This window comes from Balaenoptera physalus (assembly GCF_965194825.1).
Source record: "Balaenoptera physalus genome assembly, chromosome: 5".
Lineage (NCBI taxonomy): Eukaryota > Metazoa > Chordata > Mammalia > Artiodactyla > Balaenopteridae > Balaenoptera > Balaenoptera physalus.
In genome coordinates this window covers 26,187,892-26,202,404 of record NC_138884.1, presented here as the reverse complement: position 1 = coordinate 26,202,404, position 14,513 = coordinate 26,187,892, and the positions used below count along the sequence as shown (strand labels likewise).

The 14,513-nt window shown below is 41.5% G+C and overlaps 1 protein-coding gene across 3 annotated transcripts in view; it reads left to right on the top strand.

Moving 5' to 3' along the window:
- Positions 1-11,290: 11,290 nt before the first annotated feature.
- The window catches only part of MANBA (mannosidase beta), a 115,298-nt gene continuing 112,075 nt past the window's right edge, over positions 11,291-14,513 (top strand). For all 3 annotated transcript variants that reach the window (XM_082462334.1, XM_082462333.1, XM_082462332.1), the window contains exon 1: positions 11,291-11,579. In XM_082462334.1, the coding sequence (XP_082318460.1) occupies positions 11,403-11,579 (177 nt within the window). In that variant the 5' untranslated portion in view covers positions 11,291-11,402. The remainder of the gene's footprint in view (positions 11,580-14,513) is intronic.

Here is a 14,513-nt window from a genome sequence, read left to right as displayed (position 1 = left end):
GAAAGTATTTGCAAATCACATATCTGGTAAGGGTCTAATATCCAGAATATATAAAGAATCCTTAAAACTCAACAACAAAAAAAGAAACCCAATTTAAAAATGGGCAAAAGATTTGAATAGATGTTTCTCAAAAACAAAAACAAAAAAAAACAAAGATATACAAGTGGCCAGCAAACGTGAAAAAGAGGCTCAACATCATTACCATGCAAATCAAAATAAGATACCACTTCACACTCACTAGGATAGCTATAATTTTTAAAAATGGAAAATAAGTGTTTGTGAGGATTTGGAGAATCGAGCCATTGTACATTGCTGGTAGGAATGTAAGAAGATCCAGCTTCTATGAAAAGCAGTTTGGTAACTCCTCAAAAAATTAAACACAGAATTACCATATGACCCAGCAATTCCATTCCTAGATATATACACAAAAGAATTAACATGTCCAAACACGTATTTGTACATGAATGTCCATAGCATTACTCAACAATAGTCAAAGATGGAAACAATGGATGAATGAATAAACAAAATGTGATCCATACAATGGCATATTATTCAGCCATAGAAAGGAATGTAGTACTGATACATGCTACAATGTAGATGAATCTTGAAAACGTTATATTAAATGAAAGAAGCCAGACGTAAAAGGAAAAATATTGTATGCTTCCATTGGTATGAATATCCAGAATAGTTAAATCTATAGAGACAAAAGGCAGATTGATGTGTGCCAGGGACTGGGTTGGGGGAGAAAAGAATGAGTAGTGACTGCTTAGTGGGTATGAGGTCTCCCTTGTGAGTGATAAAAATACCTTGGGAGTAGATAGAGGTGATGGTTGCACAACATTGTGAACACACCGAATGTCAGTAAATGGTACATTTTTAAATGGTTAATTTCATGTTATATGAATTTCCTATCCAAAAAATCAGCCACAAAAGGCAGTAGCTGACACTTATGTAATAATTTTTAGGTGCCAAGAACTGTTCTGAATTCTTAATTCTTAACTCTTAATTCTCATAACAAACATATACTTATTACTTACACTTACATTATTATCAACAAACATATACTTAATTAACAAACTTATATACTTACATGACTATTTCTGCTTTACCAATGAGGAAACTGAGGAACAAAGACGATAAACGACTTACCCAAGGTTACTCAGTTGATGGCAGAGGTTGGGATATAAATCCAGGTAATGAAATTCCAGAGTCTTACCTCTTAACCATTATGCCAGAAATAAAAGTTTCAAATATGAATAAAGAGCAAGAGACTATAAAAAATGACAGATTTGAAAATTAACCAAAAGCAGTACTTCCAGAAATTAAAAAAAAATAGAATAACTGAAATTTAAACTCAGAAGACAGGTTTAATAGCCCAACAGACATAGATGAATAAAGAATTAGAGCAGTGGAAGTTATGAAGAAATTCTGAATGTAGCACAAAGAGATGTAAAGAGTCTAAGAAACATGGAGTGAGATGTGAATCAGTCTAACATATGTCTAATTGGAGCTTGAGTTCAATTTATTGCCTCTAGGCCCTAAATGTACATTTCAATAAATATATCCTCTGTGATAAACAACTGAATTCCTTTAAGATTTCCCTTTAAAATGAACACAATAATAAGCTTTCTCAGTAGAAGGCACTGGAGGGATATTGCAGGAAAAAAGAGGCTCTCCAGCTGTTCCTAGTATGGGCTGGGGGTTGGCTGGGGTAGGTTTGAAGACATTTAGTAAATTTCCACAGGCCCGAAACACAATCCATCTGTGACCTTGCAGCCTTGGCCAGGTGATAATCTTTTTGCAGCCCCCTTGACATGGAAACCAAAGTTCCTGCATGGCCTGCACACAACTTCTTGTGGCCTGGAGGGTTACACACCTGAACAGCATGTGTGCAGTCCACCTGTAGTCCAGGGGTCCGTACAGAGCTGTTATTTCCTCTGCAAATAAAGTAGATTACCTGCAAAAAGAAAAGAAAAAAAAAAAAAGTCAATAGGTAGATTGATGGAAGAGCAAAAATGAAAGATTTCTCAACAGCAACGGAAACAGAGGACAGTGGAATATTAACTTCAATACACTGAGAAGAAATAGCTATCGCCCTAGAATTCTATACCAAGGAAAATATCTTTCAAGAATAAGGATGAATGACATGGATAAATTTGAAAAACGCTGTGTTGAACAAAAGAAGTAAAAAAAAAAACCATAGTGTATGATTCTATTTGCATGACATCCGAGAGACAAAATTAAACCATGGTGCTAGAAAGCAGAACAGTGATTACTTGGAATGGGAGGAATTTGGAGAGAAGCACAAGAGAACTTTCTAGGATGAAATGTTCTGTATCTTAATGGGTGTGTGATTACACAAGTATATATGTTTGCCAAAACTCACTGAACTGTGCACTGTGATGGTTAATTTTATGTGTCAACTTGACTGGGTCACAGGATGCCCAGAGAACTGGTTAAACATTATTTCTGGGTGATTTGGTGAGGGTCTTTTCAAAAGCCATCAGCATTTGAATCTGTAGACTAAGTAAATCAGATCGTCCTCCCTGCTGTGAATCGGCATCATCCAATCCACTGAGGGCCTAAGTAGAACAAAAAGGCAGAAGAAGAAATAATTTTCTCTCTGCCTAACTACACAGGTTAGAACATGGGTGTTCTTCCAAAGCTGATGGATATACAAACATCCTTTATTAAAAGATCATCTGGAACAGAAGAACCCAGTGCCTCTGCTCACAAGATGTTCAGAAATATCAGAGAATTATCTCCCAATATTTCAGAACAAATTGGGTATGTGAATTTTTTTCACTGCAAAATTTATGAAATTGAATACAGATCAAAAGTGAGATGTGCTGTAAGTATAAAATTTACAATAGATTTTGAAGTCTTAGTATGAAAAAAGAGTGTAAAATATCTCAATAATTATATTGAATACATGTTAAAATAATATTTTGAATATATTGGTTTAAATAAAATATATTATTAAAATTAATTTCACCTGTTTCTTTTTACTTTTTAAAATGTGACTACTAGATATTTTTGAATTACGTATGAGTATTACATAATTCTATCGAACTGCTCTGGATGTCTAACTTTTATTGGACAGCCCTAGAATGATTGAGTAGCCTAATGAATATAAATTGAGAGGAAGTGTTGTCTTTGCCTGAGTCCCCTAGCAAACAGTGACTGAGGCAAAGCTTAATTGCTAATTTTTATTTAATTAATTAATTTATTTATTTATTTTTGTGAGGTACAGTCCCAGAATAGTGAGAGTGTAGGAAAAAGGAATTAAGACAGAGGAAGTGGGGAAAACACCTTTGGGCAGTTGCTGGGGGAGCCTGATCCCATGTTCTGCAGCATGATGCTTCATCTGAGATTAGAAGTGATAATAGAAGCCAGAATCACCAAGGGAGTGATTGGTTTAAGCCTGGGTGCTGGGGCTACTGAGGATCTTGCCATGGTGGCTTGTCTTGTCTCTGTTGGGTTATGGTTACTGTAATTTCCCATTGATAGTTAACACTGGGCATGGAAGTAGTAAGAGATGTTCCAATGCCTCTCCTAGGTTCCAAACATAATCCTCCCTGCTTTTCACTGAGTTGTAGCAACTCTAGCTTCATCTGGTAATCAGTTCATTACCCCAGTCAGTACATTAGCTCATTCTTTACCTGCTTGTCCAGTAGAATAAGAAACCCAGAGTGACTCCACAGTATTAGTCACAACTTCCAAATGGGTGGAACCCTGTACCTTCCCCAACTCTGGATCCAAGACCTCTGACCTAACAACATCAACAGTTTCAGGAACAGGAAACAAATTCCATTAGTGAGTCACTGAGACTGATGATGAGGGAGGCTACTCCTGCTTTTACATCCTGGTTTTTATACCTGTGGATTCTAATTTGGGGAGATATAGCACCACATGTTGACCATAGTTCAGTGCATATACCACATCCCGTGGGAAAGTGCTCCAACCCTGCAAGGTGCTGTCCTTAAGCTGAGTTTTCCACAGGCCATTCCACTGGTTTGGGTTTTTTTGTTGTGTTGTTTTTTGTTGTTTTTTGTTGTTGTTGTTTTTGAGAGGAGGTTGGCTGCTCATGTGATAGGGTACTTGGTAAAATAAGTGATTCTCAAGGTCATGAGCCCACCTGCCCATCTTCACATCTCCTTTTACATCAAGTGGGTCTGTTTTCTAAGGCACTGCGGTAGGGATACCATTTTAAGAGATAAAGAATTCTATTAACTCTCAGATGGTGCTAGTGAAGACACTGCAGTCCGGCAAGGCAGAACATATTCAGAATCTATTAATTTCAGTATATCAATTTGATGCCCCAGTCAAGGAGGAAGGTGTCCAATGTAATCAATGTGCCAACAGGTGGCTGTCTGGTCCTCCTAAGGAATGGTACCTTTATCTAGGGCTCAGCATCAGTCTCTGCTGCTGGGTGGTTGGGCAATCAGCAGAGGTAGGAAGATATACTTGGTGAGAGAAAGCCCATGTTGGGTCCGTGCATAGCCTTCATCCCTGCTACCATGGCCACTCTCTTCATGTGCCCAATGTCAAGTACTGGAATGGTGCGTAGAGAGGCCAGTTAAAATTCATAGGACTGTCTTTCTGTGTACTTGGCTGTCAAGAGCTTCCTCTGTACATGTTCTCTTGTGAACATTAATGTGAGTTACAAAGAAACAGCATGTGTTGTGCCCACTCCTACAGTCCGTCCGCATATTATCTACCCAGACCTCCACGTCACCTATCTTCTAGTTTTATTTCTTTTAAGGCCCTGATCAACCAAATAAGACTTTCGGCTCTGCCCAGGTGTCAATATATAACTGTGCCTCAAGCCACCTCTCCTTTCACATGAAGTGAAAAACAAACATATATCTCACAGGTCTGTGCACTGGGAACATTTCCCTTCACTAATGTCATTCAGGGCCACTCCTAAGTGGGGCTGTAATGTGGCAGCAGTCCTTTTATGGCCAGTTTCAATACATATTGCACCAGCCCAGGTATGAATCAGGCCTCTGTCAATCAGGCATGAGGAACACCCCTTGAGGTCATCAGTGTAGAAGAGATAGTGACGTGGAAGGCTAGACTACCAATTCATGTAATTTTCTTGGACTTCCCGTTTGAGTCTGGATGTATCACTTTCTATACACTGTGGAACATTGCAGCCCCTGCCCAGCTTTATGGCTTGGTTGATTTGCAGATCCTCAGTTCAGGCTGCATAGTCACTTGGTGTACCATGGTCAGAGGTTTGGTCTCTGCTAAGACCCAGTAGTAGTATAGTAGGAACTATTTTTCCAACAGAGCAGTTCTCTATGGTGAAGCACATAGCCTTGCTCCAGAATATAAGGGTCTACACTGTGAGTCTTCTATTAGAGCTTGCCCAAAGCTCCATATACCCTCCATGGATATCTCCAGCACTATTAGATCTGTTGGGTCATATGATATAAGTGTGGTTTTTCAGGCCTGACCATAGGCAATTACAAAGACTTTACCTGAAAGGCTTCACGAGGGAAAGCTGTCCTCCCCAATCAGACTTGGTATACAGTCTAAGTATTATAATCTCTAAAGGGAGTTGCAGTGAAGGACCTATTATTGCCCCTCTGACTGTTCATGCTCTTCACATATTTACATTCCTAGTTTCAGTGACTTCATTCCTTGTTCTCTTTATCTGAGGCCTTGGGCAGAGGTCTTCTTCAGGTGACTGTGCTGAGATCTCCTTATTGGAGAGGAGAAGTGGGAAACCCTGAATACATTTATTCCTACTCAAACTCAGTACCCAGCAATTTTCCACTCCCAGTCCTTCCTCCTCATTCTCCTCCCCTACCCCAGGGCCCATAAAACAGCCAGAGCCTTTTGTTCAGGACTCCCTCAACGTGAGACGACACACACATCTGTGCTGATCCACCTGACCCGTGACTGGTGTGCCATTTTATTGGGCAATGAAACAGGGGAGAGTTGGCATCTTCTCCAGTTTTAGCCTCTTGTGTATACTATCACTGTAAGTGGTTGAAGGCTTCACTGTTACATTCAGTTTGGCTCCTTGTTGCTTTAATTGGCTGCTCTGACTCCTGACAGCTCAGATCTCTCTTCCAGCTCAGCTTAGTTCCTGATAGGGTAGCATTAATCCTCCAACTTTGTTCTTCTTCAATATTGTGTTGGTTATTCTGGATCTTTTGCCTCTCATATAAACTTTAGAATCAGTTTGTCAAAATCCACAAAATAACTGGCTGGGATTTTGATTGGGATTGCATTGACTCTATAGATCAAGTTGGGAAGAACTGACATCTTGACAATACTGAGTCTTTCTATCCATGAACATGGAGCATCTCTCCATTTATTTAGTTCTTCTTTGATTACTTTCATCAGAGTATTGTAGTTTTCCTCATGTAGATTTTAAACATTTTTTGTTATATTTATACTTAAGTATTTTATTTTGGGGGGTGCTAATGTAAATAGCATTATGTTTTTAATTTCAAATTCTAATTGTTCATTGCTGGTATATAGGAAAATGATAGACTTTTGTATACTAACCTTGTATCCTGTAACCTTGCTATAAATTGCTTATTATTTCCAGTGTTTTGTTGTTGTTGTTGTTGTTGATTTTCTACATAGGCAATCATGTCATCTGCAAACAAAGATAGTTTTATGTCTTCCTAAACTGCATACTATCTATTTCCTTTTCTTTTCTTACTACATTAGTTAGGGCTTCCAATACGATGTTGAAAAGGAGTGACAAGAGGAGACATCCTTGCCTTATTCCTGATCTTAGCAGAAAAACTTCTAGTTTCTCACCATTTAGTGTAATGTTAGGTGTAGTTCTTTGTGAGTGTTCTTTACTAAGGTGAGGAAGTTCCCCTCTATTCCTAGTGTGTGGAGTTTTTATCATGAATGGGTATTGGATTTTGTCAAGTGTTTTTTCTGTATCTATTGATATGATAATGTGATTTTTATTTTTTAACCTATTGTTGTGATGAATTACATTAATTGATTAAATGTTGAACCAGCCTTGCATACCCAGAATAAATCCCACTTGGTCATGATTCATATATATATATGTATATATATATATATACACATATATATATATTTTTTTTTTAGTATACATTTTTGGATTCAATTTGCTACTGTTTTGTTAGGGAGTTTTCCATTTATGTTCATGAGAGATATTGGTCTATAGTTCTCTTTTACTGTAATGGCTTTGTCTGGTGTTGGTATTAGACCAATGCTGGCCTAATATTTTAAATTCTTGTCCTGGTAATCCAGCATCCCTGCTATATCTGAGTCTGGTTCTAGGGCTTGCTCTGTCTCTTTTTGCCTTGTAATTTTTTGTTGAAAGCCATACGTGATGTGTGCAGTGAAATGAACAGTGGCAAAGAGGCCTTTAGTGATATAGTGGGAAGGTATGAGAAGAGGGAAGCTTTCTATAGTCCTATGATTGGGCCTTAGTCTTTTAGTGAACTTGTGTCCTGGGCTGTGAATTTAATAAGTGCTTCTCGTTTTTTTCAGCCCCTTAGGTAAGGCAAGAAGGCTAGGGGGAATTTCCCTTCTCCCAGGTTAGGCTCTGGTAAAATCGTTTCTCTTGAGGGTAGTCCTTGAGAATGCTATCATGTATTTCAAAATGGTTCCTTACCCCCGTCCCTCTGCTGGAAGCATGAGGGAATTGCTCGCAAATCTTCAATGTGAGAGCTGGTAGATCTTCTGGAAACAAAACACAAAACTGTGGGAGACCCAGTAAGACTGAATTCCCGTGGAGTTTTTGTTTGTTTGTTTGTTTTAAGATTTATTTATTACTTATTTATTTTTATTTTTGGCTGCGGCGGGTCTTAGTTGCGACACGTGGCATCTTCGTTGAGGCATGTGGGATCTTTTTCATTGCGGCGCCCGGGCTTCTCTCTAGTTGAGGTGCATGAGCTCAGTAGTTGCTCCGCGGCATGTGGGATCTTAGTTCCCTGACCAGGGTTGGAACCCGAGTCCTCTGCGTTGCAAGGCGGATTCTTTACCACTGGACCACCAGGGAAGTCCCCTGTGGAGTTTTTTAACTCTCAAATTTGTCCACACTGAGCCTCCAGCCACTCAACAACTAGAGGTTTTTTTTGTTTGTTTTTGTTTTGTGTGGTTTTTTTTTTGGCCTTGCGGCTTGTGGTCCCCCACCAGGGATCAAACCCGTGCCTCTTGCAGTGGAAATGCAGAGTCTTAACCACTGGGCCGCCAGGCAAGTCCCAGAAATTAGAGTTTAGATTTTCCTTCCCTAGTACTGGTTTTTGCAGAGCTTTCTACTCATGGGTTTCTGCTTTGGTTAAGTTGTGATTCTCTGTATCCACCTGTCTTTTTCTCCAATTCTGGGGGCAGCAGTTTGCCCTTTCACCTGAATTCTCTGACAGATCTAACAAAAGCTGTTGATTTTCAGTTTGTTCAGCTTCTTACTTGTTTTTAGGATGGAGTGATGACTTCCAAGCTCCTGACATGACAAAACAGTAACGGGAAGTCTTTTATTTCTTTGACCCATGAATACACACACACACACACACACACACACACACATATATATATATATATATATATATATATATATATATATATACTTTATTTTTATTTTTTGGAGCAACTCTAGATTAACAGCAAAACTGAATAGAAAATACAGACGGGGCTTCCCTGGTGGCGCAGTGGTTGAGAATCTGCCTGCCAATGCAGGGGACACGGGTTCGGGCCCTGGTCTGGGAAGATCCCACATGCCACGGAGCAGCTGGGCCCGTGAGCCACAACTACTGAGCCTGCGCGTCTGGAGCCTGTGCCCCGCAACGGGAGGGGCCGCGATAGTGAGAGGCCCGCGCACCGCGATGAAGAGCGGTCCCCGCACCGCGATGAAGAGTGGCCCCCGCTTGCCGCAACTAGAGAAAGCCCTCGCACGAACCGAAGACCCAACACAGCCAAAAATAAAGAATAAATAAATAAATAAAGTAGCTATAAAAAAAAAAAATTTAAAAAAAAAAAATTAAAAAAAAAAAAAAAAAGAAAATACAGACGTTCCATACACTCCCTGCCCCAACACATGCACAGACTCCCCCGTTATCAACATCCCCCCACTAGAATGGTACATTTGTTATCATCGATGAACCTACCATCATTATCACCCAAAGTCTGTAGCTTACATTACAGTTCACTCATGGTGTTGTACATTCTATGGGTTTGGACCAATGTATGTTTTCAAAGTGAAGTAATCCAAATGAGGTCATACTTGTGTCTTGGAATGAAAGGAGGAATGATAAGTCTCTATTCCTGTTTTTTTAAAAAAATAGATTCCCTAAAGTATTTCTTAATAGAACAACAGAGTATATCCAAACATATTCACAGGGATGAATTTTCCTTTGACTTGGCTTAATGGGATCTCTGGGATTTATGAAAAAACAAACAAACAAACAAAGAAAAACTCTTTGCCACTCTTGCTGCTGTAAGTCTTGTTATCAGTTTTTTTTTTTTTTTTTTTTTTTTTTTTTTTTTTTTTTAAAATTTATTTATTTTTATTTATTTTATGGCTGTGTTGGGTCTTCGTTTCTGCGCGAGGGCCCTCTCTAGTTGTGGCGAGCGGGGGCCACTCCTCATCGCGGCGCGCGGGCCCCTCACTGCCGCGGCCTCTCTTGTTGCGGAGCACAGGCTCCGGACGCGCAGGCTCAGCAGTTGTGGCTCACGGGCCCAGTCGCTCCGCGGCATGTGGGATCCCCCCAGACCAGGGCTCGAACCCGTGTCCCCTGCACCGGCAGGCAGATTCTCAACCACTGCGCCACCAGGGAAGCCCTTGTTATCAGTTTTGAACAGACTAGTTTAATGCCATGAATCAGGGAATATAATTTGAATTGAGAGTTCCGTTCCTATCAAAAGTAAAATGCTCCTGGAGTGAGGAAACCTTTGAACCAGCCAGAGACTTTCCCCCTTAATATCAATGGGCTCTACTGCAAGGAGTCTATGGGCCAGGAAAGGAGAGTTTGGGTCCTGTCTGCCACTGTCTGACAGGCAAGTCACCTGACTTCTTTGGACCCTGTTCCCTCAGCTTTAAAGCCAGAGGCTTGGGCTGAATAATCCAAATGTCCCTAAAGCCAGGATGCTAGGCTTGTGAAAAATGCTGACTCTGAAAAAATAAAATATTGTCCAGTGTCTACAGATTCAGGCAATTCCAGGGCAATTATAAGGCAAAACAAAGCTCGGATTTAATGAGGGGAGAACTTCTCTTCAAAGACTTCTGCTTAAATACAGAAATAAGGCAGATAACGTCAACACAGTCATACGTTAGTCTATTTTATGCAATGCGAAATTCCCTCTTAACTTCCTAGATCGCAGTTACATCCTACTGCAAAAATGGGACTCAAGTAGACTGCGCCACTATGAGACTTGAAATAAACCTGTGGTATTTCTTGGGTACCTAGGCATTGTTAGGAACAGCCAAGTATGTTAACCCATTTTATGCTTATCACAACCCAAAAAAGGAGTACTGTCTCCATTTTTGAGTTCTGGGAACGGGGGCATTAGAGAGTTTGTGGCTTGCCCAAGTCCCACAGCTAGTGAGCGGCAGAGGATTTTAAATTTGCCTGTGCATTAATGCAGGCTTCCGGAACCCCAGGAACCGCCTCTGTAGAGATTTATAAAACAGAATGTTGTAGTCCACTAACATCAGGCCAGCGTGCTGTGTTTTCTCTGGGCCGGGCCTTATGTTGCACGCTGTACACGGATTTTCTCAGCTCTCAAAACAACCGTACGAATTAGGTACTTGAGTACTTATTTATTGTTCGAAGGGCAGACTGTTCTGAGACAAACCTGCAGAGCTGCAGGAGGTGGGCGTTACCCGCGCCGGGCAGACACCTGCAGCGCTGAGAGTCTGGGGAAACTGGGGGGAACTGAAGTGATGGGGTATCTTGGTTTTCGGTTCTCTGAAGCAGTGAGGAGCCTCTCTTGCTGTAGTCTCCGCACACTACTGTCTGTCCCTGAGCTCCCCGAGGCTGTGCGCTATTTTGCGTCCAGAGATTGGTGTGTCCTAATTAGCGTGCACGGTTCTCGCCTCCCGTTCAGACGCCGGAGCAGCTGGAATAAGAGCCGAGGAGGACCCAGACCGCAGCGGTCCGAGCCCGGAGCCATGCACGAGGTGGCGGCTCCGGCACTCGCGACGCCGGGCTTCGCCCAGTCGGCACGATATCCGCGCTCCCAGCTAGCCTGCGGAGCCTGGGGAGCAGCTGAGGTCCTTTCAGCTCAGCTGACCTGGGGGCGTGGCCGAGAGCCGGGGGCGTGGCCTGGAGCTGGGGGCGGGCCCCGGGGCGGGGAGAGCTAGAGCCCGGGCTCCTCCCGAACAGAGGGTAACTTCCGCGGCCCACCGACGCGCGGGGCTTTTTGCCCCGTGGGTGGGTGAGGTACCGGCCACCGGCATGCTCCTCCGCCTGCTCCTGCTGCTTGCGTTGTGCGGTGCGGGCTCCGCTGCCATGGAGGTCAGCGTCAGCTTGCGGGGAAGCTGGAGGATCCGCAGCGGGAACGGCTCGCTGGAGTTGCCCGCGGAGGTTCCCGGTTGCGTGCACAGCGCCTTGTTCCACCAGAGGCTCATCCAGGTACTGTGTGCGGCCTCCCCGCCGGGAGCCTGCGCCCGCGTCCCCCTCGTGGTGAGAGGGGCCCAGGAACGGCCTGGCAGTCCCCGAGCCCGAGGCTGTTTTCCTCGGTTTGGCGCTAACTTCCCCATTGCGTCTTGTGGTCTGGGGGTGGGAGGGGGGGTGAAGGGGTGGGGATGGGGACGCCGAGACAGTGTATCTACTCTTGGCGAAGATCACCGCTGGGGTCCGGGCTAGATGGAGGCTGACCCACGCCCACGCTGGGACAGCAGCAACTCAGGAAAGCGGAGGTCCAGACAGTTCTACTGGGGGTGTTATTGCCATAGTTCTCCAGTGAAGCGTAGATTAGAAAGGACGTGTTGTCACTGACAAAGCCTAAAGCGGGGGATTATTGTTTCAACTACCCGAACACCGCAGAGGGCAATAGTCTTTCGCCAAGTAAGGGTTAACTGTGTTCATTAATGCCTCAGTTTTTCATTTTCGCTTTTAGGCACCAGGGAGTCAGATTTGGAATTGATGCAGCAGCACATAAGCTGAGGAGAATGAGACCTGCAGGTGTAAGGTTAGGATTGTCAGTGCTAGTGTAAAGGCTAAATAATTTTTAAGGCTGATTGGAATATGAAGAAAGATGCTGTTTCCTCTCAGGGCGTGTGATGTGATGTGATGTGTGTGTCCCAATAGATGCTTCAATTTCTAGACTTCTGGTGGAGGACGTTTTCCTGTTTGGCTGCCTGTGGTTAGAGGTTTGCAAACAGACTGCCACCTCCCACTGTTTTTTCGTTCCATCTGCTGCACATCTTTAATGGCTTTGCTTGGGACAAGATGTACTTGATACGTGGTTTGCATGCATTGTCCCAATCTGCATAACAACTCTAAAGAGTAAGTCTTCTTATCTTCGTTTTATGGATGATACGAATTATGGAGCCCAGAGAAGTTAGAGAATTTTCCCAAGATCACACAGCAACTAAGAGTGGCAGAAATGGAGTTATAACGCAGCCTGGCTTGACTTCATAACCTTCTGTACTGTGTGACACTTACCCTGTGTGACACATTGACAAATCATGTGTTTTTAAAGCGCTGGAGTTGACTGTCAGGAATATAATTCAAAGCTTACTTAAATGACAGGACAGTCAACTAGGGTTATGCAAAATTTCTGATCTGGTACCATTAGCTTTTTTTCAAGAATGTGTATCAGAAAGGAAGCAAATGTAAATGACACTGACCATGGTCCTGTTTATTTTTTAAGTAAAGAATTCTCAAACTTAAGTATTTGAACTATTTTTAGTTAACAAACTACTTATGACATGGGCCACAGGTGACCTTGGTACCCCAAGGCTTCACTTACCCATGCTTTGAAAATGCCTGTGTTTCTTTTGCAGGGTTTCTCCTTGCCTCATTTTCCTGATTAAATTAAGGCAATGGGAAATCATTAGTGGCTGTAGTAAATCAGATTACTGTTTCATGTTACAGGGCTACATATCAAGAAACAATGTTTGGTTGCTCGTTAATGTGAATGATGTGCTCACAGAATGAAATAACTGACTTTTCCTCATGGGAACAATTTACAGTGTCTGTTAAATCTGTTAATAAATTCTTAGGAAAACTTTAAGTTTCAGTAAAGGTAGATGTAGGTCTTAAATGGTAGTGGGATGAAAGATGGGGAGCTTTTGGGGATTGGGGAACTCCAGGCCTGTTGACAATAATCATCAACATCAAGTATCATTATTGAGTAATATGATGTTGTTATTTCTACCCGCTTTATTATAACATCCCTTTTTGGTGTTGACCTAGGAAATATTCTATAGTTTAGAGCAGACACTGGTCCAAATACAGTGTTTACATGAGAACTTGAAACATATCTTGCTGAAGTCATTCACCTAATTATCTCATAAATATTTATTCAGTACCTCCAATGTGGCAGGCATTATTCTAGGTGCTTGGAATCAAGTGGTGAAGAAAACAAAGTCTTTGTCCCAATAGACTTTCTAGTGGAGGAGATAGACAATAAACAGATTAATAGATAATACAGTGACAGCGGGTACACTGAAGAAAAATAAAGCACGTTGAGAGAGTGAAGGCTTGTTGGGAAAGATTCTATTGTAGAAAAGGTGGTTAAAGATAGCCATTTTGATAAAGATCTTTTGATGAGTTCAGTTTTAAGTGGAAATGAATTCCCAGCAAAAAGGAAGAAAAGATGGCAGTGGGGAGGGGAGAGCCCTTGAGGCAGGAACAAGCTTGATGAGTTCTGGGAATAGTAAGCAGGCCAGGTGGCTGTAGCCCTGTGACTTGGGGGACAGGTGGATGATTTCAAAGTAGCCATCTAGGGCAGATCATGCAGGGCTTGTAGGCCATTGGGAATAACTTTTGGATTTTATTCTGCAATGATGGGAAGATATTTTTAGTTACATTTTAGTTAGTGTACATCCTTATTTTCTTAGACAAATTTTTAAAAGTGGAATTGTTGATTCAAAAGAGTATGCATTTTTTTAGTCTTTTGCTATGTACTTCTAAGTTGTTCTCCATAAAAATTGTACCAGTTTTACACTCCCATCATGACTTTATTGGAGTACTTGTTTTAAGTGCTAGATTGGATATTATTTTAAAAAACAAAAATAGAAACAATTTACTTTCTAGTGAGGTTAAACACTTTTTATGGGTTTATTTCATGCTTATTGGTGATTTGGGCTTACTTATTCCTGTTTTTTATCTATTTTTCTATTGACTATTCATCTTTTAAAATATAGATTTGTTAGACCTGTTGTTATATATTTTCAAAAATTTCCTATTTATTAATGATATATTTTGTCACATACATGTTTTAAAGTTTTATATGTTGAAATCTTATAAGCTTTTTTTCTTTTATGATTGTTTCTGTCTTTGGTATTATGCTTTGGAAGTAATTTCCTCTCTCCCAATTAAATAAATATTTACCTATAT